The 25,753-nt window shown below is 43.8% G+C and overlaps 1 protein-coding gene across 2 annotated transcripts in view; it reads left to right on the plus strand.

Annotated features, from left to right (window-relative positions):
• The first annotated feature begins 19,127 nt into the window (after positions 1–19,127).
• Positions 19,128–25,753, plus strand: part of OGT (O-linked N-acetylglucosamine (GlcNAc) transferase) — a 42,408-nt gene continuing 35,782 nt past the window's right edge. Inside the window, exons 1-3 of one of the 2 annotated variants that reach the window (XM_050776310.1) lie at positions 19,128–19,396; positions 22,192–22,372; positions 23,853–24,096. In XM_050776310.1, the coding sequence (XP_050632267.1) occupies positions 19,360–19,396; positions 22,192–22,372; positions 23,853–24,096 (462 nt within the window). In that variant the 5' untranslated portion in view covers positions 19,128–19,359. The remainder of the gene's footprint in view (positions 19,397–22,191; positions 22,373–23,852; positions 24,097–25,753) is intronic. The other variant, XM_050776312.1, reaches the window with a different exon arrangement.

A 25,753-nucleotide genomic window follows, 5' to 3' on the forward strand; every position in this document is an offset into this window, starting at 1 on the left:
GTGTGGAAAATTAGAGTCAGGTAGGAATAGAGCCCCAGAGACCAGTTACGGGGCTGTTGCAATTGCCCAAGCCAGGATGAGGGGCGTGGCACTGGCAGTGGAGTTGGAGGATGAATTCCAGAGCTATTTTGATATCCCACATGTGTTCTTGCAGCTCTACACCCTTTCACCTATTTTCAGCATGCAATGTGAGGCCTGGTAGGTTTTTCCGTTCAGTTTATGCTCTTTAATGTCCCAATTCTTCACCCCAGAGGCAGCCTTCAGACCTTTGAGGATGGGGTCCTTATCTCCACTATGCCCACTCCATAGGGCAGGAGATGAAATTATCCAAGGCTTTTTGGTCTCACTAATTTACTTTTCTTTACTTGCTTTTGTTTCCCTCTACCAAATTCTTCAGTTAATCCGAGGTAAGAATTTCATACCTTGAACATTATAGAATCAGGTTATTTCTTTTTCAGTGCTCTGTTGCCTAAAGGTTTGTATGTGACAAATTGAAAGGGCTAATACTATATATGAAAGTTACACTCAGTATATGAAACCGACAGACCCTCTCCCCCAACCCCCACTTAGCACTCTCCCTCCTTTTTCAGGGTTACTAATTGCCATTTGTAGTAGGCAAAATTCTAAGACGACCCCCAATATTCCCTCATCCCGGTGTATACATACTTTCTCCCTGTTACTTAGTCAAACACGAATCTAGAAACTGCTGTGAAGGGATTGTGCAGATGTAATTAAGTCAGCTGATTTTAAGAAATAAAGATTATTGCCGGGCGCGGTGGCTCAAGCCTGTAATCCCAGCACTTTGGGAGGCCGAGACGGGCGGATCACGAGGTCAGGAGATCGAGACCATCCTGGCTAACACGGTGAAACCCCGTCTCTACTAAAAAATACAAAAAACTAGCCGGGCGAGGTGGCGGGCGCCTGTAGTCCCGGCTACTCGGGAGGCTGAGGCAGGAGAATGGCGGGAACCCGGGAGGCGGAGCTTGCAGTGAGCTGAGATCCGGCCACTGCACTCCAGCCTGGGCGACAGAGCGAGACTCCGTCTCAAAAAAAAAAAAAAAAAAAAAAAGAAATAAAGATTATCTTGGGTGAGCCTGACCTAATCAAGTGAACTCTTAAAAAGGACTGGGCTCTGCAGTCACAGAAAGACAAATACTGTTTAATTCCACCTATAGGACATATGTAAAGTAGTGAAATCCACAGAAACAGAAAGTAGAAGGGTTGTCACCAGGGGTTGGGGGAGGGAGGGAGTTTTTTTTAAATTTATTTTTATTAATTATTATTATTTTTTTCGAGACAGAGTCTCACTCCGTCATCCAGGTGGAAGTGCAGTGGTGCAATCTCAGCTCACTGCAGCCTCGACTTCCCAGGCTCAGGTGATCCTCCCACCTTAGCCTCTCGAGTAGCTGGAACTATAGGTTCGTGCCACAACGCCCAGCTAATGTTTTGCTTTTTTTTTTGGAGAGTTGGGATTTCTCCATGTTGCCCAGGCTGGTCTCAAACTCCTGGGCTCAAGCAATCTGCCAGCCTCAGCCTCCGAAAGAGCTGGGATTAGAGGCATTAGCCACCGTGCCCAGCCTGAGCTGTTTTTGAATGGATAGAGATTCAGTTTTGTAAGATGGAAAAGTTCTGGAGATCCATTGCACAACAATGTGAATCTACTTAACACTACTGAACTGCACACTTAAAAAGGGTTAAGATGGGCCAGGTGCAGTGGCTCATGCCTGTAATGCCAACACTTCGGGAGGTTGAGGTAGGAGGATCACTAGAGCCCAGGAATTCAAGGCTACAGTGAGCTGTGATCACACCACTGCATTCTAGCCTGAGTGACAGAGTGAGATCCCGTCTTTAAAAAAAAAAAAAAAAAAAAAAAAAAAAAAAAAAAAAAAAAAAAGGCCGGGCGCGGTGGCTCAAGCCTGTAATCCCAGCACTTTGGGAGGCCGAGGCGGGCGGATCACAAGGTCAGGAGATCGAGACCACAGTGAAACCCCGTCTCTACTAAAAATACAAAAAATTAGCCGGGCGCGGTGGCGGGCGCCTGTAGTCCCAGCTACTCAGGAGGCTGAGGCAGGAGAATGGCGGGAACCCGGGAGGCGGAGCTTGCAGTGAGCCGAGATCGCGCCACTGCACTCCAGCCTGGGCAACAGCGTGAGACTCCGTCTCAAAAAAAAAAAAAAAAAAAAAAAAAAAAAAAAAAAAGTTAAGGTGGTAAATTTTACATTGTGGGGTTTTTGGTTGCTGTTGTTCTTGTTGTTTTGAGATTCAGTCTTGCTCTGTTGCCCAGGCTGGAGTGCAGTGGCGTAATCTCAGCTCACTGCAACCTCCACCTCCTGGGCTCAAGTGATTCTCTTGCCTCAGCCTCCCCAATAGCTGAGACTACAGGCTCCTGCCACCACTCCCAGCTCATTTTTAAAAATTTAATTTATTTTTATTTTTATTTTTAGCAGAGATGTGGTTTCACCATGTTGACCAGGCTGGTCTCAAACTCCTGGGCTCAAGCAATCTGCCCGCCTCGGCCTCCCAAAGTGCTGGGATTACAGGCTGTTGTGTGTTTTTTAACCACAATTTTAAAAGGGCGGGAGGGAACTGGGCCATTTCTTGTGAGATTCAAAGCATGACAGGAATTTGACACAAGGGAGATTCTCCATTGCTGACTTTGAAGATGGAGGAGGCCACATCACAAGAATGTGGGGAGTAGAAGGTGGTTACTGGAGTCTGGGAAGTGTAGTGGAGGAGGAGGAAAGGTGGGATGGTTAATGGATAGAAAAATATAGTTGGATAGAATGAATGAGTTCTAGTATTTTATATCACAATAGGGTGACTACAGTCAATAATTTATTGTACATTTAAAAATAACTAAAAGAATATAGTTGGATTGTTTGTAACACAAAGGATAAATGCTTGAGGTGACAAATACCCCATTCACCCTGATGTGATTATTATGCATTGTATGCCTGTATCAAAATATTTCATGTACCCCATAATATATATGCCTACTATAGTACCCATAAAAATTAAAATTAAAAATTAAAAAACAAAACAAGACAAGGAGTGTGTGTGGCTTCTAACAGTTGAGAGCACCCACCACCCCAACTGCCAGCAAGAATGTGGGAACTTCAGTACCAAGGAACTAAATTCTGCCACAACTACATGAGTTTGGAAGAGGACCTTGAGCCTCAGCTGAGTTTGAAGTGTGGCCAACACCTTGACCCTGAGCAGAGGACCCAGTTAACCTGTGCCTGGATTCTTGATCCATGGAAAGTGTAAGAAAATAAATGTGTGTGTGTGTGTGGGCGGGGTGGGGGGTGTTATTGTTTTTTGAGTGAATTTTTATTTAGAGATAAAGTATTGCTACATTGCCCAGGCCGGAGTGCAGTGGCTGTTCACAGGTGTGATCATATCACATTACAGCTCCAAACTCCTGGGCTCAAGCAATCCTCCTGCCTGAGGCTCCCAAGTACCTGGTACTACAAGTGCACACTACTGTACCCTTAAATAAAAATTAAAAAAAAAATTAAGAATGGGCACAGTAGTCCCAGTACTTTGGGAAGCTGAGGCAGCAGGCAGATTGCTTGAGCCCAGAGTTCCAGACCAACCTGGGCAACACGGTGAAACTCCCATCTCTATTTTAAAAATGTACATATATATATACACCATATCTACAAACAGGTAAAAAATTCTTATACAATTAATTTCCAGAAGTGTACAAGAAATCACTTTGTTTGTTTTTGAGACAGAGTCTTGCTCTATTGCCCAGGCTAGAGTGCCGTGGCATGAACTTGGCTCACTGCAACCTCCGCCTTCCGGGCTCAAGTGATTCTCCTGCCTCAGCCTCCCAAGTAGCTGGGATTACAGGCGAGTGCCACCATGCCCAACTAATTTTTTTGTATTTTAGTAGAGACGGGGTTTCACCATGTTGCCCAGGGTGGTTTCCAACTCCTGAGCTCAGGCAATCTGCCCACCTCAGCCTCCCAAAGTGTTGGGATTACAGGCGTGAGCCACCGTACCAGGCCAAGAAATCACTTTGTTTACAAACCAAAATCCATTGAAATCAATAGAATTGGGATAATTCTGTGGGATTCTAAATACAAATGGTACACACCTGATTTGAAACACAGAAAAGGTGTTAATTACAGAAGTCTGATTGCAAATGTTAATTTCATAACACTCCAACATGACTATAAAATTTCTTTAATCCAATGTATACTTATTACAATTTTTTTTTTTCAGACGGAATCTCGCTCTGTCCCCCAGGCTGGAGTGCAGTGGCATAGTCTCGGCCCACTGCAACCTCTGCCTCCCGGGTTCAAACAATTCTCCTGCCTCAGCCTCCCGAGTAGCTGGGGCTACAGGCGCGTGCCACCATGCCCAGATAATTTTTTGTATTTTTAGTAGAGACAGGGTTTCACCATGTTGGTCAGGCTGGTCTCGAACTCCTGACCTCATGATCTGCCCACCTCAGCCTCTCAAAATGCTGGGATTACAGGCGTGAGCCACTGAACCTGGCTACTTATTATAAAATTCTATAAGAATTTTTCATTACTCTGGCTGGGTGCGGTGGCTCACGCCTGTAATCCCAGCACTTTGGAAGGCTGAGGTGGGCGGATCACGAGGTCAGGAGATCAAGACCATCCTGGCTAGCACGGTGAAACCCCGTCTCTACTAAAAACACGAAAAATTAGCCAGGCGTGGTGGCGTGTGCCTGTGGTCCCAGCTGCTCGGGAGGCTGACGCAGGATAATGGCGTGAACCTGGGAGGTGGAGCTTGCAGTGAGCCGAGACTGTGCCACTGCACTCCAGCCCGGGCGACAGAGCGAGACTCTGTCTTGAAAACAAATAATAATAATAATTTTTCATTACTTCTAAATGTAGAGTTTGGAACATTCTGTCTTCAGAAACAGCAACTACATATTTTGCCATGTTATAATTGATTAATAAAAAGGATGTTTATAAAAAGGTTAAAAAGTATTATAAAAAACTAAATTTGTGATTGCTAGTGTACCAATATTTTAGAAATTTATTTATGGAACTGGCAATTGTTCCTTGTTTTATTTATTTATTTATTTTTTGTTTGTTTTTGAGCCAGAGTCTAGCTCTATCACCCAGGCCACAGTGCAGTGGCTCAATCTAGGCTCACTACAACCTCTACCTCCCGGGCCCAAGAGATTTTCCTGCCTCAGCCTCCAGAGTAGCTGGGATTACAGTTGCCCACCACCATGCCTGGCTAATTTTTTTTGTTGTTGTATTTTTAGTAGAGATGGGGTTTCTCCATGTTGGTTAGGCTGGTCTTGCACTCCTGACCTTAAGTGATCTGCCCACTTTGGCCTCCCAAAGTGTTGGGATTACAGGCGTCAGACACTGCGCCCAGCCCAAAGGCATTTTATTTATTTATTTATTTAATTTTATTTTATTTTATTTTATTTTATTTTATTTTTGAGACGGAGTCTCGCTCTGTCCCCCGGGCTGGAGTGCAGTGGTGTGATCTCGGCTCACTGCAAGCTCCGCCTACTGGGTTCAGGCCATTCTCCTGCCTCAGCCTCCCGAGTAGCTGGGACTACAGGTGCCTGCCACCACGCCGGCTAATTTTTTGTAATTGAAGGCATTTTAAAGAAAATATTGGCTGGGCACGGTGGCTCATGCCTGTAATTTCAACACTTTGGGAGGCCGAGGCGGGCAGATCATGAGTTCAGGAGATCCAGACCATCCTGGCTAACACAGTGAAACCCCGCCTCTACTAGAAATACAAAAAAATTAGTCGGGCGTGTGGCAGACACCTGTAGTCCCAGCTACTAGGGAGGCTGAGACAGGAGAATGGCATGGACCCGGGAGGTGCAGCTTGCAGTGAGCCCAGATCGCGCCACTGCACTCCAGCCTGGTGACAGAGCAAGACTCCGTCTCAAAAATAAATAAATAAATAAATAAATAAATAAATAAAATATTGAGATGTAGCACTAACAGAGAGATTGCTCATAACCCATTTAAGATTTTAGTAACTGGCTGGGCACGGTGGCTCATGCCTGTAATCCCAGCACTTTGGGAGACTGAGGCGGGCTGATCACTAGGTCAGGAGTTCAAGACGAGCCTGGCCAACATGGTGAAACTCCCGTCTTTACTAAAACTATAAAAATTACCCGGGCTTGGTGGTGGGCGCCTGTCATTCCAGCTTCTCAGGAGGCTGAGGAGGCAGGAGAATTGCCTGAACCTGGGAGGCAGAGGCTGTAGTGAGCTGAGATTGTGCCACTGCACTCCAGCCTGGGCAACAGAGTGAGACTCAGTCTCAAAGAAAAAAAAAAGATTTTAGTAACTTTTATCCTGTTTTGATAATACTGACTCAGAAACTATAATGTATACTTTATAATTTACTTCCTAGATGACACTTGATTTTCTTCAAGAGCAAGATAGTTGCCCTGTGCAGCTGGTCTCCTTGAAAACTATTTTAGTTCTATCCTCATTTCCTGTGATAAATATTTTGACCTTCTAAAATTTCAGAATATTGCACCAAGTAGAAATAAAAGCTTTTTTTCTCTTTTCTTCTTTTTTTTTTTTTTTCTGAGAAAAAGGGAATGAGAACTTTAGTGTTCTTTCAATAGTGTTCTTATCTGTAGAAATGCGTAACAGTGTCCTAGTAAGACTTGATGATAATTCTGGTCTTCATCATATTTTGTGATAAAACTTTTGATTTAAAATAACCGGCCGGGCGCGGTGGCTCAAGCCTGTAATCCCAGCACTTTGGGAGGCCGAGACGGGCGGATCACGAGGTCAGGAGATGGAGACCATCCTGGCTAACACAGTGAAACCCCGTCTCTACTAAAAATACAAAAACTTAGCCGGGCGAGGTGGCAGGCGCCTGTAGTCCCAGCTACTGGGGAGGCTGAGGCAGGAGAATGGCGGGAACCCGGGAGGCGGAGCTTGCAGTGAGCTGAGATCCGGCCACTGCACTCCAGCCTGGGTGACAGAGCGAGACTCCGTCTCAAAAAAATAAATAAATAAAATAAAATAAAATAAAATAACCTCTGATCTATTTATCATGGCAAATGGATAGAGCTTTCCTGCCTGTTTTCTTTCTTTTCTTTTTTCTTTCTTTCCTTTTTTCCTTTGAGCTTAGACTTTTAAAAGCATGTATTTAAAAATCAGGTATAAGACCGGATGTGGTGGCTCACGCCTGTAATCCCAGCACTTTGGGAGGCCCAGGCAAGCAGATCACCTGAGCTCAGGCATTCAAGACCAGCCTGGGCAACATAGTGAAAACCTGTCTCTACAAAAAATACAATTAGCCGGGCATGGTGGTGTGCGCCTGTAGTCCCAACTACTCAGGAGGCTGAGGCAGGAGAATCGCTTGAGCCCCGGAGGCGGAGGTTCCAGCCAGCTGAGATCGCACCACTGCACTCCAGCCTGGAGACAGAGTAAGACTCCCTCTCAAAAAAAAAAAAAAAGAAAAAAGAAAAAGAAAATCAGGTAGAGTTTGTGCCCATATATCATCTTGAGACGTGACAATGTGCTAGCAGCCCTCACTCTCAGCGCCTCCTCGGCCTTGGCGTCCACTCTGGCGGCGCTTGAGGAGCCCTTCAGCCCGCCACTGCACTGTGGGAGCCCCTCTCTGGGCTGGCCGAGGCCGGAGCCGGCTCCCTCTGCTTGCGGGGAGGTGTGGAGGGAGAGGCGCGGGCGGGAACCAGGGTTGCGCGCGGCGCTCACAGTCCAGTGTGAGTTCCCGCGGGCGCGGGCGCGGGCGCGGGCGCAGGCTCGTTGGGCCCGGCACTCAGAGCGGCCGTCCGCCGCCGCCGGCCCAGGGCAGTGAGGGGCTTAGCACCCGGGCCAGAAGCTGCGGTGGGTGCGTCCGGTCCCCCAGCAGTGCCGGCCCGCTGGCGCTGTGCTCGAGTTCTCGCCGGGCCTCAGCTGCCTCCCCGAGGGACAGGGCTCAGGACCTGCAGCCCGCCATGCCCGAAGCCCCGCGGTGGGATCCCGCGCGGCCAGCGCGGGAGCACCGCCCCCTGCTCCGAGCACCGCCCCCCGCTCCGCGGCGCTCGGTCCCATCAACCGCCCAGGGGCTGAGGAGTGCCGGTGCACGGGGCGCGGGGCTGGCAGGCAGCTCCGCCTGCAGCCCTGCTGCAGGATCCAAGCCTGTTGGGCTCCTGAGTATAGTGGGGACTTGGAGAACTTTCCTGTCTAGCTAAGGGATTGTAAATACAGCAATCAGCACCCTGTGTCTAGCTCAAGGTTTGTAAATACACCAATTGGTACTCTGTATCTAGCTAACCTAGTGGGGACTTGGAGAACTTCTCTGTCTAGCTAGAGGATTGTAAATGCACCAATCAGCACTCTGTGTCTAGCTCAGGGATTTTTTTTTTTTTTTTTTTTTGAGATGGAGTCTCGCTGTGTAGCCCAGGCTGGAGTGCAGTGGCGCGATCTCGGCTCACTGCAAGCTCCACCTCCCGGGTTCACGCCATTCTCCTGCCTCAGCCTCCGAGTAGCTGGGACTACAGGCGCCTGCCACCACGCCTGGCTAGTTTTTTTTTTTTGTATTTTTAGTAGAGACGAGGTTTCACCATGTTAGCCAGGATGGTCTCGATCTCCTGACCTCATGATCCACCCGCCTCGGCCTCCCAAAGTGCTGGGATTACAGGCTTGAGCCACGGCGCCCGTCCAGCTCAGGGATTGTAAACGCACCAGTCAGCACCCTGTCAAAACAGTCCAGTCAGCTCTCTGTAAAATGGACCAATCAGCAGGATGTGGGTGGGGCCAGATAAGGGAATAAAAGCAGGCTGCCCCAGTAAGCCAGCAGCAACCGGGTCCCGTTTCACAGTGTGGAGGGTCTGTTCTTTTGCTCTTTGCAATAAATCTTGCTGCTGCTGACTCTTTGGGTCAACGCTGTCTTTATGAGTTGTAACACTCACTGCGAAGGTCTGCAGCTTCACTCCTGAAGCCAGGGAGACCACGAACCCACAGGGAAGACTGAACAACTCCAGATGCGCTGCCTTTAAGAGCTGTAACACTCACCACAGAGGTCTGCAGCTTCACTCCTGATAGCGAGACCACAAACCCACCAGAAGGAAGAAGCTCCAGACGCCTCTGAATGTCTGAAGGAACAAACTCCGGACACACCATCTTTAAGAACTGTTAACACTCACCGCGAGGGTCCGTGGCTTCATTCTTGAAGTCAGTGAGACCGAGAACCCACCAATTCCAGACACAATCTCAGTTACCATCCAAAACTATGATCAAAATGTATTTGGACCAAACTACAGGATGAAGTTTTATTTCTCCTTTTACCTTCCATTTTTTAACCAGACTGTTTTAGTATCATATAAAGTTAATCTTTCACATAATGTTGTGCTACCTATGTCAAATGACTATTTTGCCATACAAAATCAGAAATTATTGCAATACTCCTTTTTTTCTGTTTGTAAATTTAGTTAATTTCTTGGCAAACACTTATTTTCATCAATATGCTATCAGAACTTAACAATTTCAAATTGTATTATGACAGGGCATATTTCTTTAAATATATTATGGCTATACAAAAGCACATCAAATATTTATGAAAGAGAACAGTGTTTACATTTGCTCTCCAAAACAACATGAAATACAACTTTAAAAACATTTAGATGAAAGTTTGAATAATCTTGACACTAAACAGCTAGATGTTATATACTGTCATGAGGAAAACTCAGGGGACAAGCTATGTTCACATGATACAATGGGATTCAGGGCAATTCAAAGATCTCTGTGCACAATGATTTCACAAGTAGTACATGTAAGTGCTTCTTGAAACATGGAGAAGCCATTTCAACATTTATTATTAACATACAGTGGCTCTCTGACAATACCTGCCATTCCTAATATAGATGCATGGGAACTTTCAACTCACCCTAGATATATTTTAAATTGTTTACATATAAACAGTTTTGCCAAAAAAGTAGTTTAAATGTCTGCACTAATTTGATAGCAAGTTCACAACTGTAATAGTTCTTTTTGTTTGTTTGTTTTTAGAGATTCTTGCTCCCTCACCCAGGCCAGAGTGCGGTGGCACAAATACGGCTCAGTGTAGCCTCGACCTTCCAGGCTCAAGTGATCCTCCCACCTCAGCCTCCTGAGTAGCTGGGACTACCAGAGCATGCCACCACACCCGGCTGATTTTTGTATTTTTAATTTTTTTTGTAGAGACGGGTTTTTGCCATGTTGCCCAGTCTGGTCTTGAACTCTTGAGCTCAGGTAATCTGCCCATCTTGGCCTCCCAAAGTGCTGGGATTACAGATGTGAGCCACCTCACCCGGTCTGTAACAGTTCTTAATCCAAATAGTTTATAGTGAACACATATTACAACACATTCCATATTGTATCATATTAGGTGAAAATATATCAGAAAATGAGTCTTCATTAACAAGGTACAGCCAACGTTTCTCCAAAATTAATTACCTTTTTCCCTTTAAGTCAAAATAGCATAATACCATGATAATTATGGCTTTGTGTCTTTTCTGATAATATCTCAGTCTGATCTCAAAAAACAAAGGAAAAGCTGGGTGTGGTGGTGCACACATGTAGTCCCAGCTACTTGGGAGGTTGAGGTGGGAGGGTGGCAGAGCAAGATCCTGTCTCTAAAAAAAAAAAAAAAAAAAGGCCAGGTGTGGTGGCTCGCGCCTGTAATCCCAGCACTTTGGGACGCTGAGGCGGGTGGATCACGAGGTCAGGAATTTGAGACCAGCCTGGCCAACATGGTGAAACCGCATCTCTACTAAAAATACAAAAATTAGCCGGGCACAGTGGCGGTCGCCTGTAATCCCAGCTACTCCGGAGGCTGAGGCAGGTGAATCACTTGAACCCAGGAGGCAGAGTTTGCAGTGAGCTGAGATCGCACCACTGCACTCTAGCCTGGGCGACAGAGTGAGACTGCGTCTCAAAAAAAAAAAAAAAAAAAAAAAAAAGGAAAATTTAAAAAAGTGGGGATACAGATATGTTTGAATGACAAAGCCCTTAAGTTTGACTTAAGACCTTTACCTCTGTGTTTGTTTATTTGTTTGTTTGTTTATTTATTGAGACAGAGTTTCACTCTCGTTGCCCAGGCTGGAGTACAGTGGTGTGATCTTGGCTCACTGCAACCTCCATCTCCCAGGTTCAAGCAATTCTCCTGCCTCAGCCTCCAGAGTAGCTGGGATTACCAGCACCAGCCACTACGTCTGGCTAATTTTTATATTTTTAATAAAAAGGGGGCTTCACCATGTTGGCCAGGACCATCTCGAACCCCTGACCTCAGGTGACCCGCCTGCCTCGGCCTCTCAAAGTGCTGGGATTACAGGCGTGAGCCACCACTCCCCGCCCTATCTCTGTGTTTAAATGAGGGTAGAGATAGGAAAACTGTAAAAGACAAAGGAAGAAACACCTTGAATTACATGTTGTATGTGAGATGGAAGCATTTTCCTTTAAAGCTGTGTAACTGGAAACATCTTCTGGACAAGGCAATACAAAAACACTACATTACAGCATTGTGCAATGAATACACACACTGCATTTCACAATAACTGAAAACTATTGGGGATAACCACCTCCAATGACTACTGATTCAGAGAATAAAAAGATTAATGGTTCCAAATTACTTGAGACTTAGGTAAAATAAAAATAAACAAAAAACTTTCTTTTTTTTTGAGACAGGGTCTTGCTTGGTCGCCCAGGCTGGAATGCAGTGGTGTGATCTTGGCTCACTGCAAACTCCACCTCCCTGGGCTCAGGTGATTCTCTCACCTCAGCCTCCTGAGTAGCTGGGCCCACAGGCAGGCGTCACCACACCCAGCTAATTTTTGTATTTTTTTTTTTGTAGAGATGGGGTTTCACCATGTTGTCCAGGCTGGTGTCAAACTCCTAGGCTCAAGTGATCCTCCCACTTTGGCCACCCAAAATGCTAGGATTACAGGTGTGAGGCACCGTGCTCCCCCTCAAAAGAACTATTTTTTAAATGGCAGTATATATGGTATGCCATAAGACTCCCATAAATCTGGCAGAGTCTTTTTTTGTGCGAAGTGGGGAGGGCAGGGGTCAAATGTAGCATATTTAATAGTGACTGCATTCAAGAAAAATATAAATCCAACTTCAAAACAATGCTTTCTTTTTCTTTTTTAAACAATGTTTTATTCAAATCAATTCAAACTTTATAAAAATTTTAATGTTGCAAGATAATACGATCTCTTACGAGAACCAATTGTATAATCAAGTTCTAACCAAGATAATGTTTACTAATCTAACAAGATCAAGATAAAACATTTACCAAAGGAAAATACAGATAATACAAAAAATACTATCATAGGAATCTAAGATCATCTAATACTTTAAAAAATAATAGTTCTAGTTGTCTTTATATGTTATGACAATGTATAGCAGAGTTTAATAACAGAAAAAGCAACAATGTCTATATTGGTGGGATAAATTTCTTTAAGATTTTTATGTGCAAGACCATTTAAAAAGAGGACAAACCACAGATGAAAATGAAGGCAACAGAAAAATTCAACTTTTCACAACCAAAAAATTAGTGCAACCTTAAAATAATTTGGAAAATGATGTTCTAAAAGATATGTTGTGGATCTGTGTTCTCTTGTCTAAGATTATATCAAAGCATAATTCTAAATCTTTCTAAAGTGTAAGATTAAAAATACTTAATCTAATTTACAAGGTATACGTAAATTCTGTGTTTTATCACAGGTATGTCTCTTCAACACTAGCTTTTGAAAATGGGCCATTTGAAGAGACAACAATTTTTAGGCCAGGCATGACCCACGATGCCTGTAATCCCCAGCACTTTGAGAGGCCAGGGCAGGAGGATCATGTAAGGCCAGGAGTTCAAGACTAGCCTGGGCAACATAGTGAAATTCGGTCTCTACTAAAAAAAAAAAAAAAAAAAAAAAATTAGCTGGGTGTGTTGGCTCATGGTGGGAGGATCACTTGAGCCCAGGATCCTCCCACTGTGATCCTCCTACCAAACACCATCATGCCCTGTGATCGTGTTACTGCACTCTAGCCTGGGTGACGGGGTGAGACCATGTCTCAAAAATAAAGACAACAATTTTCATTCGAAAAATTTCATTCAGGCCAGGCGAGGTGGCTCACACCTGTAATCCCAGCACTTTGGGAGGCTGAGGCAGGCAGATCACCTGAGGTTAGGAGTTCGAAACCAGCTTGGCCAACATAGTGAAACCCCATCCCTACTAAAAATACAAAAATTAGCTGGGCGTGGTGGCACATGCCTGTAATCCCAGCTACTCAGGACCCTGAGGCAGGAGAATCGTTTGAACCCAGGAGGTGGAGGTTGCAGTGAGGTGAGATCGTGCCACTGCACTCCAGCCTGGGCAACAAGAGCCAAAGTCCGTCTCAAAAAAAAAAAAAAAAAAAAAAAAAAACGAAATAAAAATTTCATTCAACTTTACTTGAGATTGAATAAATATGAAATGTGCTTTCAATACATAAAAATAATAGTGGATAGCAGCAAAGAAGTGGCGGTAGCAGTGGAGGAGGAGTTGTGGCAGATCAAGGAGAATCTGAGAATTCCTATTGTAATTATTTGGAAATTGATAAAGATAATTCACAGTTCTAAAAACTCAAGACTTTACTTTTTAAAGGACAAAAATAAACTCAAGACACCTTGCCAACACTTTCCTACCTCTCAACAAATTGATTACTCTTTTACACATAAAACTGAAACAGTTATGGCATCAAAATTGATAGCAATGAAAGTTTGTAAAACTGTATTTCAGTCTCTTTTTCTTGATTCCAAAGTGCAAGACGCAGGGTTTTCATAATCTTTTAGCAATGTTTCCCCTGTCAATAAGCCTTCATTTTGTTTGGCAAAGACAGTTTTTGAAATAAGTCTATTCTGGTATGCTGACATAAAACAAATGACATGGGTGCTGCAAAGAACAAATCCTGTATGAATTGTAATATTGGATTGATCAGTCTTAGGGGGTAAATTGCAGATCCAGGCAACCTAGACCTTGAATAAGAAAAAACTCTATTTTCCAGGGTCCCTGGTTGAATGTTCAATTAGATCAACTAATTGTCCTTTTACATCTGGTTGTTCATAAAAGCAAAACCTGCCATTTGAGTGTTCAATTCTAGTGTGAAGTGTTTACTATGGGAGCAAAAGCTTGAGCTTGAAAAATGACGGTCATTAGGGCTATCTGGGACAAGAAAAAAACCATCTAGCACATTTGCTCACTTCTCTTCTGCCTGTCAGCGTATGACTGCCCCCAGCACCATCCTTATTTTGCAAGTTTTTTCAGCTCCTCTGTAAGGCTTATCACAACCATAGTGTCACTACTTTGGACAGAATCATCAACTCTTGCCATCCCAGGAGGAGAGTCGGATCAGAATTCAAATGACAGTGGATACTTTCAGACACATGGACAACTGCACCTGTGAGTCCACAGAAGTTCCTTTAGATTTGATTGTTCTGTATTGGAGGTAGTAATGATGAAAGTGTCTTCAGGAATGTCTTCATGACTTGTTCTTGGGCTCTGCATTGTAACTCCTACAGGTGCCAATTAACAAGCCATTCGGCGATGGATCCGCAAAGATCTCCAGGGCAATGACCAGGTCCTGCTCTGCCCGATTCTCAGCTTTGGGGATAGAATTCCCAGAAACTTCTGTGTTCGGAGTTGGTTCCTTACAGTGGGTTCTTAGTCTCGCTGACTTCAAGAATGAAGCCGCAGACCTTCGTGGTGTTATAGCTCTTAAAGGTGGCATGGAGCCAAAGAGTGAGCAGCAGCAAGATTTATTGTGATAGAGCAAAAGAACAAAGCTTCCACAGCGTGAAAGGGGACCCAAGCAGGTTGCTGCTGCTGGCTGGGGGGGTGGCCAGCATTTATTCCCTTGTTTGTCCCCGCCCATGTCCTGCTGATTGGTCCATTTTACAGAGCACTGATTGGTGTGTTTTTACAGGGTGCTGGTGCATTTACAATCCTTTAGCTAGACACAGAGCGCTGATTGGTGCATTTTTACAGAGTGCTGATTGGTGCATTTACAATCCTTTAGCTAGACACAGAATGCTGATTGGTGCTTTTTTTTTTTTTTTTTTTTTTTGAGACAGAGTCTTGCTCTGTCACCCAGGCTGGAGTGCAGTGGTGCGATCTTGACTCACTGCAACCTCTGCCTCCTGGGTTCACGCCATTCTCTTGCCTCAGCCTCCTGAGTAGCTGGGACTACAGGCACCCACCACCACGCCCAGCTAATTTTTTGTATTTTAGTAGAGATGGGGTTTGACCGTGTTAGCCAGGATGGTCTTGATCTCCTGATCTTGTGATCTACCTGCCTCAGCCTCTCAAAGTGCTGGTATTACAGGCGTGAGCCACCACACCTGGCCAGTGCGTTTTTACAGAGTGCTGATTGGTGCTTTTAGAATCCTTTAGCTAGACACAGAGTGCTGATTGGTGCATTTTACAATCCTCTTGTAAGATAGAAAACTTCTCCAAGTCCCCACCCAACCCAGAAGTCCAGCTGGCTTCACCTCTCACTTCCATGGGAGAACTGTCCAGACAACAGCATGACACCCTTGCAAAGGACAGAGCCTCTCATCTAAAGGCACAGAATACTGAATGTAGTCTTGAGGCATAAGTCCAATAAGTACAGGCACATGTTCATCGAGGTGAAGATGCAAGTCTCCACTCTGAAATTCTGAACTCTTTACTTTGTTCTTTGTATGAAGTTTCAGGCTGAAGATAGTGAAAATCCGTGCCAGACTTGGATTGGAAGAAAGAACCAAGGCTTTGAGTCTCATCGTCTCATTTCTGTTTTGATACATGTTTTCTTAGTTTGTAAGCCAAGGAGAGGACTATAGTGAGGACTGTGGAGGGAAGTGGACCTTATTGGTCTTTAAGCTCTCACATCTTTAAAGACTGTTGGTGCTGAGAGAAAAAGTATCCTCATCTGGCAGAACTCCCATAGGGTGTGCTCCCCTTGCTGTTCTGCTTTTGTTTTGCAGAAAGCTGCCTTTTCAATGTACTCATTAGGCTTTCACTGTTTTTTCCTTTCTTCCTTTTTCATCTTTCACTGTTGATATCACAGGTGGCCATATCTTTACCAGTGCAGCTACCAAATAAGAAATCATCTTTTCCACATTCACTAGCTAGTGATAGTTGTACTACCATGAAATCAGTTTCTTCTTTACTTTTATTCAGGTTACAAGATTTCTGGAAGGTGTTAAGATCGATTTTAATTAGTCTTTGTGACTGGTTACTTCATCCAGGGGAGTAATTTCTCTCTGGAATATTAGCTCCACACCCCTGGAGAGTCTGTGCGGCTGCATCTTCGTCTGGAGTTGGTTCCTTCCGGTGGGTTCCTGGTCTCTCTTACTTCAAGAATGAAGCCACGGACCTTTGCAGTGAGTGTTACAGCTCTTAAAGGTGGCATGGACCCAAAGAGTGAGCAGCAGCAGGATTCATTGTAAAGAGTGAAAGAACACAGCTTCCACAGCGTGGAAGGGGACCTGAGGGGGTTGCTGCTGCTGGCCTGCGGGAGTGAGGGGGTGGGGCGGGGATGTGGCCAGCTTTTAGTCCCTTATTTGTCCCTGCCCATGTCCTGCTGATTGGTCCATTTTACAGAGTGCTGAGTGGTCCATTTTACAAAACTCTAGCTAGCCACAGAGCGCTGATTGGTGTGTTTTTACAGAGCACTGATTGGTGCATTTTACAAACCTCTAGCTAGCCACAGAGCCGCCTGAGGGTGCGTTTTACAATCCTAGCTACAGAGTGCTGATTGGTGCATTTTACAATCCTCTTGTAAGACAGAAAAGTTCTTTAAGCCCCCACCCGACCCAGGAAGTCCAGGGGGCTTCACCTCTCACATCTATGTATTTCTTCAGCTTCATTTAACCTTTGGAGCCATTTTTTTTTCAGCAGCAGCAGCACAGCAGTAGCCACCAGCCACGAGCCCGGGTCTCCTCCAACGCTGGTGCTACTGCTGTGAAATGTTGTGTTGTTTTGAGCAGCTGTATTTGTGATACTTTGTTACACAGCAGCAGAAAAGTATGCAACATCAGTGGTGTTATTGGGTGGCAAAGTTTGGGATTGGGGTTGAAGACTCAACTGATTTAATTATAATTGGTTCTAAATTTAAAATTGCCCACACAAAAAAACCCAGAAATCAATGTGAACAACAAGCACACAAAAGCACTTCCTTCAATGTCCAGATCAACTCGTCTGGAGTTGGTTCCTTACCCCCTCCAACCTTACCTGTTTCCTCCCTAGATATTCATAGAGAGTAATATATTTTATCATCTAAATAGTCTTCTGTATTGCTCTCTAGTAGCTTTTTGTGTATACCTAACTAGGCTTCAGGTTCCTTGAGGGCGAGGATTTGTTTTGTTCATTTTTGTGCCGCCCACAGTGCCTTGCACATAGAGACTCTAGTAATGTTACTTATTGACTGAAGAAGTACGAGCATGACCTGCATTTAACAACAAAAAGAGTTTTAGTTAATTAGCACCCGCTCATCAGCAAGGCCTAAACATCTGCCAGTGGAATCGGCGAAGTCTTTTCCTAAAAGTTGAAAAGCTGAGTTTATTCATCACAGATTGGGAACTTGTAGTAGGTGTGTGTGTGAGCGGGGGAGGTTTTACCAGTTAAATCAAATTACAAGAGGTTGGTGTCCAATTTTCAAGGGAGTTTGTGTAGTGATCTTTGTCTTTTTCACTGCATGATGTGACTCTTGATTATGGGATGGAAGAAATTAGCATTATGAATTTTCTCTGTGCTTATTTCCATAATTAATTGTTTGTTGACTGTTTCGAAGAAATTTAAGCAGAATTTGAGGATTTAGTTTATCAAAAAATGTAGTGAAGGGGCTAGGTAGCAAAAACTTTTTTTTTCTTTTTTATTATACTTTAAGTTCTAGGGTACATGTGCACAACGTGCAGGTTTGTTACATATGTATACATGTGCCATGTTGGTGTGCTGCACCCATTAACTTGTCATTTACATTAGGTATATCTCCTAATGCTATCCCTCCCCGCTAGCAAAAACTTTTTGAAGAAATTCATTGACCTGCTTTCCTAGATCAAGGACTTTTTGAAATAAAAAGGCTCTCAGAGATCCAACTTGTAGCCTCCAGTGGCTTGTAATAATTTCTTGCTGATGTGGCAAGTTACCTTAAATCGTTTCTAGAACAAGACGTGAGGTATAAATGCCAATGTGACAAAATGTCTGAACAGTAGACTTGAAACTGCAGGAGGATCATAAGAACCCATTTGTTCAAGGAAGTGGAGGCAATTCATGACTAAATCTAGACGTGTGGTTTTAGGCAGATGGCAAGTGAATTCATTTATCATTGTTGATCTGCTTTGAGCTCAGTGGAATCGCCGATTGTGACAATCCGCAGAGCTAGTTGGTTGAAATGAAGTCACAACTCGGAGGAGAGTCATGAATTTTGACGAACATGAATCACCTTTAACATTTTTATGGCTGCCTTCGGAGTGCAAACCCCCGGCATGTCCCTGAGTTATTAAGCATTTGCCCTATCACTGTGGGCAGGAGTCTTCTGAATACCAAAACGATTTTGAAATTTCGGGCTATACGGTCAACATTGGAGGTGTCTCCATTCAACTGGCCCCGTGAAAGTTTCAGTCTTTTTCATCGAAGTGCCGAAATCGATGGCCGAGTCACAATGAAGACGGCTTCAATCGGAACCCTCTCGCTCCTCGTTTGGAGCAGCTGTCTTTGCGAGGCAATCTTCTGAATTGACTGGATCGGAATTGATCCGTGAGAGTCGTAACCATCCGTTTTTGTACGAATAAAGTTGACAAACTTTTTTAGACGCCTTTGGCGTTTATGTTTAAAACGACACCACCTGCTAAGTAACAGACTCTTCTTTATCGCCGTGGCAAAAATGTATTCTCCCCGTGTGTGTGTTTGTTTGTGTTTACCCTTCCGCTACACTCTTAAGAAACTTAGCCGCTTCCGCCCGGGAGAGTGCCCTAACCGCGAGTCGGGTTGACAGGGCTGCTCGCATGCGCCGTCTCCACCGTGGTGTTTGTCGCAATGGGCGCTGCGCGGAGGGCTACATGGAATCTCGACTTTGCAGCTTGAAGTCATTTTGTTGGCGGCGCTGGTTACCGCGGCTACCTCCGCGCGGGCACTTGATTGTAACAGAAAGTAGTTCCGGCCCGTGTTGTTTCGGCCGAGGAGCCGTCGCCGCCATTTCAAGACCGTACTAGGTAGATGGCCAACTAGAGTTCCCAGGGTTCGAAGCCTGTAACTGCTGCCGCCGCTGAAGCCCTCCAGAGCATTGCTACGGCTGCTGCCCTTGTACTACTACCTCCAAATACGTTCTTGCCGGTAGTGGCGGCAGCAGGACCAGTTACCTTTTTTTGCTCTCCCTCGAGAAGCTCCAGATGGCGTCTTCCGTGGGCAACGTGGCCGACAGCACAGGTACCGGTGTCCCGTTCTACCTTGGCAGATGCCCCCTTGGGGTCTCGCGCCGTCCTCTACCTTGTATCACTCCTTCCCTCCCTTACCTCGAACCATCCCCATTACATCAGTGACATTGCTGAGCTTCTCGTGGTAGATCGGGTTTTCCGCTGTCGTCCGCTTCCCGAACATTTCCTCCTCCTGCTTTGCTTGCTTTTTGCTCCCTTGCTTGCTTTGTTTTTATTTCGTAAATGTTGTAGCTTTCCACTCTCTCTGGGCGCTTCTATCACACGTGCGCGCTTAGAATGTCGTGGAATGGACTGCATTGGAATCCCTGCCCTTTCACTCCTTTGCAGCGGTTTTCTCCCCTAATTCCAGCTCTTCACCTCTCCTTTTTTCCCTCCGTCTCCCCCTCCAGCCTTTTCCCCTTAGCCAGATTTGGTCCTTCTCTGCCAATCTAGGGCGGGGGTGCCGTTCCGATGTAATCGTATCCTCACTTTGCATCACCCGAGGACGAGCAAAAGCTCGTCGATGGTGCCACAAGTCACCTCGAGAAGAGGGGACGTTGAGCAGCACCCCGCTAGGCAGTGCCTTTCTGGTGTTCTTTCGGTTGAGCGGTCCCGGTTTAGATTGGAAATTTCCAGGGGTTTCCTTTGCCATCGCTCAATTCCACCGCTGCCCTCAGCCTGGATTTCCCACCCTGTCCTCGGGGAACCACACCCTTCCCTTCGCGAGGTTGCCAGCCCTACTGTTCACTTCCTATCCTTGGGGGAGAAACCACCCCGACGCTGCTGCTTTGGCGTTGACCACCCTGCCCGCCCAATTCTCGCTTTGTGTTACTTTCTCGATGTATTCCTCCGCCGCCGCCTCTGGGTCTGCCATCCCCATTCTTTAGCCCAGCATCTCTTTATTCACAGGGTGTAATATTTTTTTAAGTTTCCATCCCTGCTTGAAGAGTTTGTAAAGCAACTGGAGTGTAGCTGCACAAGTACAAGGCGGTTGCCCTTTTAGACAATTCAGTCGCGAGCATTTGGTACTAAAAATACGAAAACAACCAAATTATAGGAGTGTCCTTCAGCTGCCTTTCCATATTGAGTCGATTTGGGCGGAAGGGGGTGGGGAATTGGGCTGCGCTTCTGAGGTTTCCCGCGAGGTTATTTTTTGGTTGTTTCTCAGTTGAGATGTGTGGAGGGTTTTAGTTCCTGTTTCTGGAAGTTGTGCTGTAAGTAGTAGGTGAATCGTCCATAGCATCTTATCCGTAATCGTAGGGAGTGGGATTAATAATTAGTCCGTGCCCCTCTCCCCACTTCTCCACCGTGATTTTCAAAGGTTTGAGATTCTGTACTAGCTTGCCCTTTTTAATGTGTTATTTTATTTGAGGAAGCTGTCGTTTCAAGTGTTAAAATAGATAAGCGGCATTGAAAAGTGACAAAGTAATGTGTGAAAACAAGGAGCTAGGAAGTTCTAGAAACTTAGCTAAAATGTAATTTTAGTTTCTATTAGAGAGATAACCTCTCCCAGATGTGGATGCCAGTCTCAGTGCTCTTTGTGTTGGTGGTCAGCTGTGCATTCTGTCAGGAAATTTACTTTGCTTTCCTCAGTATCCAGAGAACACTCATCAGCTCTAATGATTGGGGAGCTGGGCTCAAGTTTGAACTCGTCACCTTAACCTTGGTAGAATTAAAAAATTTGTCCATGGTTTCCCATTTCAACCAGCTAGTGAAGTGCTACGGTCGAATTCCCAGTTTAAGTATTTACAGTTGTGACAAGCAGTTTTTTTCCCCTCTTTGGGCTTTAGCTATATCCTTTAAAGATCTTGATGTATCTGGATTAAGTCAGTTGCAGCAAAGTGCTTTTATTTATTCGTTATGTTGCGCTTTATCAAATATCTTATATTTTAGCGTCCATCCCCCCTCCTCCCCAACGTTTTGACCATTGCAGTTGCAGATAACTGCCTGGTTTATATAGGCTTGTTTGCACTGTCTTAATCCTTTAGTCAATACCAGAGCTCTTTGGAAAATGTTAGTGCTAAACCAACGTGGGTGGGATTTAGCCAATTTAGTCTCCTTGTGAGTTGGGATGGTAGAGGAGCAGTAAAATCTTGGGTCTTTATTTAAAATGTTTGATGACCCCTTTAACTATTTTGGCTGTTGACAAATGACAAACATCTTGTTTATCAGCTGTTTTAAAAATAGCACTTTGACTTTTTGGTTTTTCCCTTAGGCTCGTTTCTACTTGTCCTTTTAAAGAATTAAATTGTGAAATATACAAACACATTGATAGAATTTAAAGAGTTAACACATCTGGTGTCCTTACTGAGGTTAAGACTGGTAGATTGTTACCAGTACTCCACTTCCACAAATCCAACCTGAAATATGGTACAAAATATTAAGTTTTCCAATATGTTATTCTGGTATTATTAAGTCTTTGTGACCTTGCAAATCACACGTTTAATATTTTGTTTCTGTATGTAAACTAAGATATAAGGAATGATGTTCGGTGAATCCTTAGATGCTACCTATGATTTATAATTTAAAAGTACAAAGTATTTTTGGTCATAAAATGTAATCTCATATGGAAGTAAATATTCCTTTCTAGTTTGGGAAAGTATTAATGGGTGAATTCTAAAAATGTCAATTCTGCACTTGATGTTAACTTGGAGATATAAATAACGTGCAGAACACTCTAGTGCTTTACATAGTTTCAAGCATTTCCATTTTTAAGTTAAATATACCATATTTTTACATTTTTTTGTTTACATTTCTAACTTTTTGTTTTCCCCCCTCCTTCCCTCAAATGTTTTGATGATTCTCCAGAACCAACGAAACGTATGCTTTCCTTCCAAGGGTTAGCTGAGTTGGCACATCGAGAATATCAGGCAGGAGATTTTGAGGCAGCTGAAAGACACTGCATGCAGCTCTGGAGACAAGAGCCAGACAATACTGGTGTGCTTTTATTACTTTCATCTATACACTTCCAGTGTCGAAGGCTGGACAGGTAGGAGATGTGGGGGTACCTGCTCGTGATTGCTGCCTCTGGGTGCTGAGCTTGAAAAATGATACTTAAATATTTGAACTTGAAATTTTTCCAGTACCGGGTTTCAACTGAGCCGCCAACGCACATCTGCTCTCTCTTGCCCACTTGTGACATGCCCAGCTGCCAGTTTTTCTCCTTCCTTTTGTGGTGGTGGTTATATTATCAGTATGACTAGGGACCTTTTCTAGATTTTTCTACCTGGGTCTGCTGCTTTCTAGACTCTGTTCAGGTAATAAATTATTATCAATGTATATCTGAGCATCCAGTCTCCCTTTCATGAGACCTGTCAGTTTGAGGGACTGAAATGCTCAGAAATGGTGGTTATGTATGCTGTGGCAGGAGATGCATACCTGAAGTTTCGTTAAGTTGTTATGGTGTGTTGCTTTTAGTTAATCAGTTGAATTAATCAAAAGGGAAGAATTTGTGTTCTTGTCCTTTTAATAATTGTCATTCTGGCATATTTAGACACTTAAAGATGTGCATCATCAAATCTTAACAAATGGAAAACGAGACTCGTGCACATAGCTTTTCATTTTTCGTCTTAATGATCGTGATTTCCAATGTGTGTGGTTTTTTTTTTTTTTTTTTTTTTTTTTTGTGATGGAGTTTCGCTCTTGTTGCCCAGGCTGGAGTGTAGTGGCGCCATCTCGGCTCACCACAACCTCTGCCTCCCAGGTTCAAGAGATTCTCCTGTCTCAGCCTCCCGAGTAGCTAGGATTACGGGCATGCAACACCACGCCCAACTCATTTTTGTATTTTTAGTAGAGACGGGGTTTCTCCATGTTGGTCAGGCTGGTCTTGAACTCCTGACCTCAGGTGATCTGCTAGCATTGGCCTCCCAAAGTGCTGGAATTACAGACGTGAGCCACCACGCCCAGCCAATGTGGTAGTTTTGTAACAAGACCCTAGTTAGAATTTAAAAAAAAAAATTTTTTTTTTTTTTTTGAGATGGAGTTTCACTCTTGTCACCCAGGCCGGAGTACAGTGGAGCAATCTCAACTCACTGCAACCGCCGCCTCCCAGGCTCAAGCGATTCTCCTGCCTCAGCCTCCCGAGTAGCTGAGATTACAGGCGCCCGCCATCATGCCTGGCTAATTTTTTGTATTTTTAGTAGAGACAGGGTTTCACCATGTTGGCCAGGCTGGTCTCGAACTCCTGACCTCAGGTGATCCTCCCAAAGTGCTGAGATTACAGGCGTGAGCCACTGCACCCAGCCAGTAATTTTGTTTAGTAAGAAAAAGCTTTTCATTTTGAAATCTAGAATACCTCCACTTTTGAAAATCTTTGATTTTCCAAAATTTTCTGGCTATGCACTAGTTAAAAGATAAGGTATTTATAATGAGCAATAGCGCAGGTCTCAAACTGTTTGAGTTGCATATGGGCCATACCTTCTTTTCTGTAATGTGAATACCCATGCATTAACACTTCTCACCTTTTCCAGATCTGCTCACTTTAGCACTCTGGCAATTAAACAGAACCCCCTTCTGGCAGAAGCTTATTCGAATTTGGGGAATGTGTACAAGGAAAGAGGGCAGTTGCAGGAGGCAATTGAGCATTATCGACATGCATTGCGTCTCAAACCTGATTTCATCGATGGTTATATTAACCTGGCAGCCGCCTTGGTAGCAGCGGGTGACATGGAAGGGGCAGTACAAGCTTACGTCTCTGCTCTTCAGTACAATCCTGTGAGTAAAATTTTAGTGGTTATTTTCCCTTCCTAGAAACCCAGAAAGAAACATAGTGTGATATTTCAGACACTAAAGTTGGTTTTCACATGGAATAAAGTCAAAAGTTTAGAAATGCTTATGTACTTAAAATGGTGAAATTGCTTTTAGCTGGTCTGCGTTATGTTAAAATATTTGTTTTATTTAGCAAGTTATATTAAAAAGCATAAAAATTCTTATTGCAAGAAACTACATCAATTTTAAAATAACACCTATAAAGTACAGGGCGCATGACTTTTTTTCTGCTGTGATTAACTTTGGATAAATTCTGGTAAGTGTTTGCAAGTTAATTGATTTTCAAGGAATTGTGGATAATGGGTCTTAATCTGTAAAATTTGTAATATAAAATAGTTTAAAACAAGATGCCACTATATGGAATGATGTGAAAACTAGGCTACAAAATTTCTTCCTCAATATCCTATTCTCTTTTCTTTCAATGTAATTAGAAGTGATAGAATTTACATGATACTACTTACACTGGGCTTTTGATTAGTTTAAAAATTTTTTTTGTCTAAGTTGCAGATGTATTCTGGGAACAAGTGAGGCTCAACTGGCAGACCTTAAATTCATACTGTGTTTAGGATCTCTGAAAGATACAAAAACATAAGACTTTCCCTCAGAACTTATGATGTAGTTAGAGAAAGTAGATGTAAACTTAAGAGGTAGGTGACAGTGGGGTTACAGAAATCTAGAAAAAGTTCCCAAGTTACATTGTCAACATTCAGTTTTGTAACCTACCTGGAAATGGCTAAGTTTATTTTAGCTACCATTTACTGAAAGTCTGTGTGGTCACTCTACTGACAGCTTCAAATCATTGGTCTTAGTTAATTCTCACAATAATTCTTCAAAATAGATGATATTATTTCTGATTTTATCAATTAAAAAACAAACCATGGACTCAGGGTTATGTGGCTTTCTTGGGATCACAAAGCTAGTAATGAAGTATTAATAGATATTAAAACCTGAGTCTGAATATCCTCAAAGCAAATGTCGAAGTGAAAAGAAATAAAAGTGGGATAATGTGCCCAGAGGGCACCTACCCATCAAAGCAGCCCTTAGCACAATCAAAAAACCATTGATCATATCCTGCTGTCCCTTAATCTCCATTTTATTGGTGAGGAAACTAAAACTAAATTTAGTAGTTTGCTCAAAGATCCGAAGTCACTTTTCATGATGACATCTATTAACAATTTTTGTAGTTAATTTTGAGAGTTTAAACATGTCCTTTTAAAAAAATCCATTGCTTTAAAAAAATTTTTTTAAGAGATGGAGTCTTGCTATGTTGCCCAGGCTGTACTCATACTCCTGGGCTCAAGCAATCCTTCTGCCTCCACCTCCAGAGTAGCTGGGAGTACAGGTGTGTGCCACCACACCCAGCTTCTAAATTTTTTGGTTTTTGAATGGATACAGTGAATACCTCCAGTTAGCACTCTTGGAGGTAGCAAATGAAACTAATTTCTTGTCTTTTCAGAGACACTCAGTGTATATATATGTACATTTGAGTGACTTTTTGTAAGTTTTATTGCAATACTAATCTAGCTAGTTACCCACATAAAGTTTTAGGGAGACCAGTATGTGCTGCCACTGGACCTTGGACCCCATTTTTCCCAGGGATCAG

This window comes from Macaca thibetana, chromosome X, assembly GCF_024542745.1.
Source record: "Macaca thibetana thibetana isolate TM-01 chromosome X, ASM2454274v1, whole genome shotgun sequence".
Lineage (NCBI taxonomy): Eukaryota > Metazoa > Chordata > Mammalia > Primates > Cercopithecidae > Macaca > Macaca thibetana.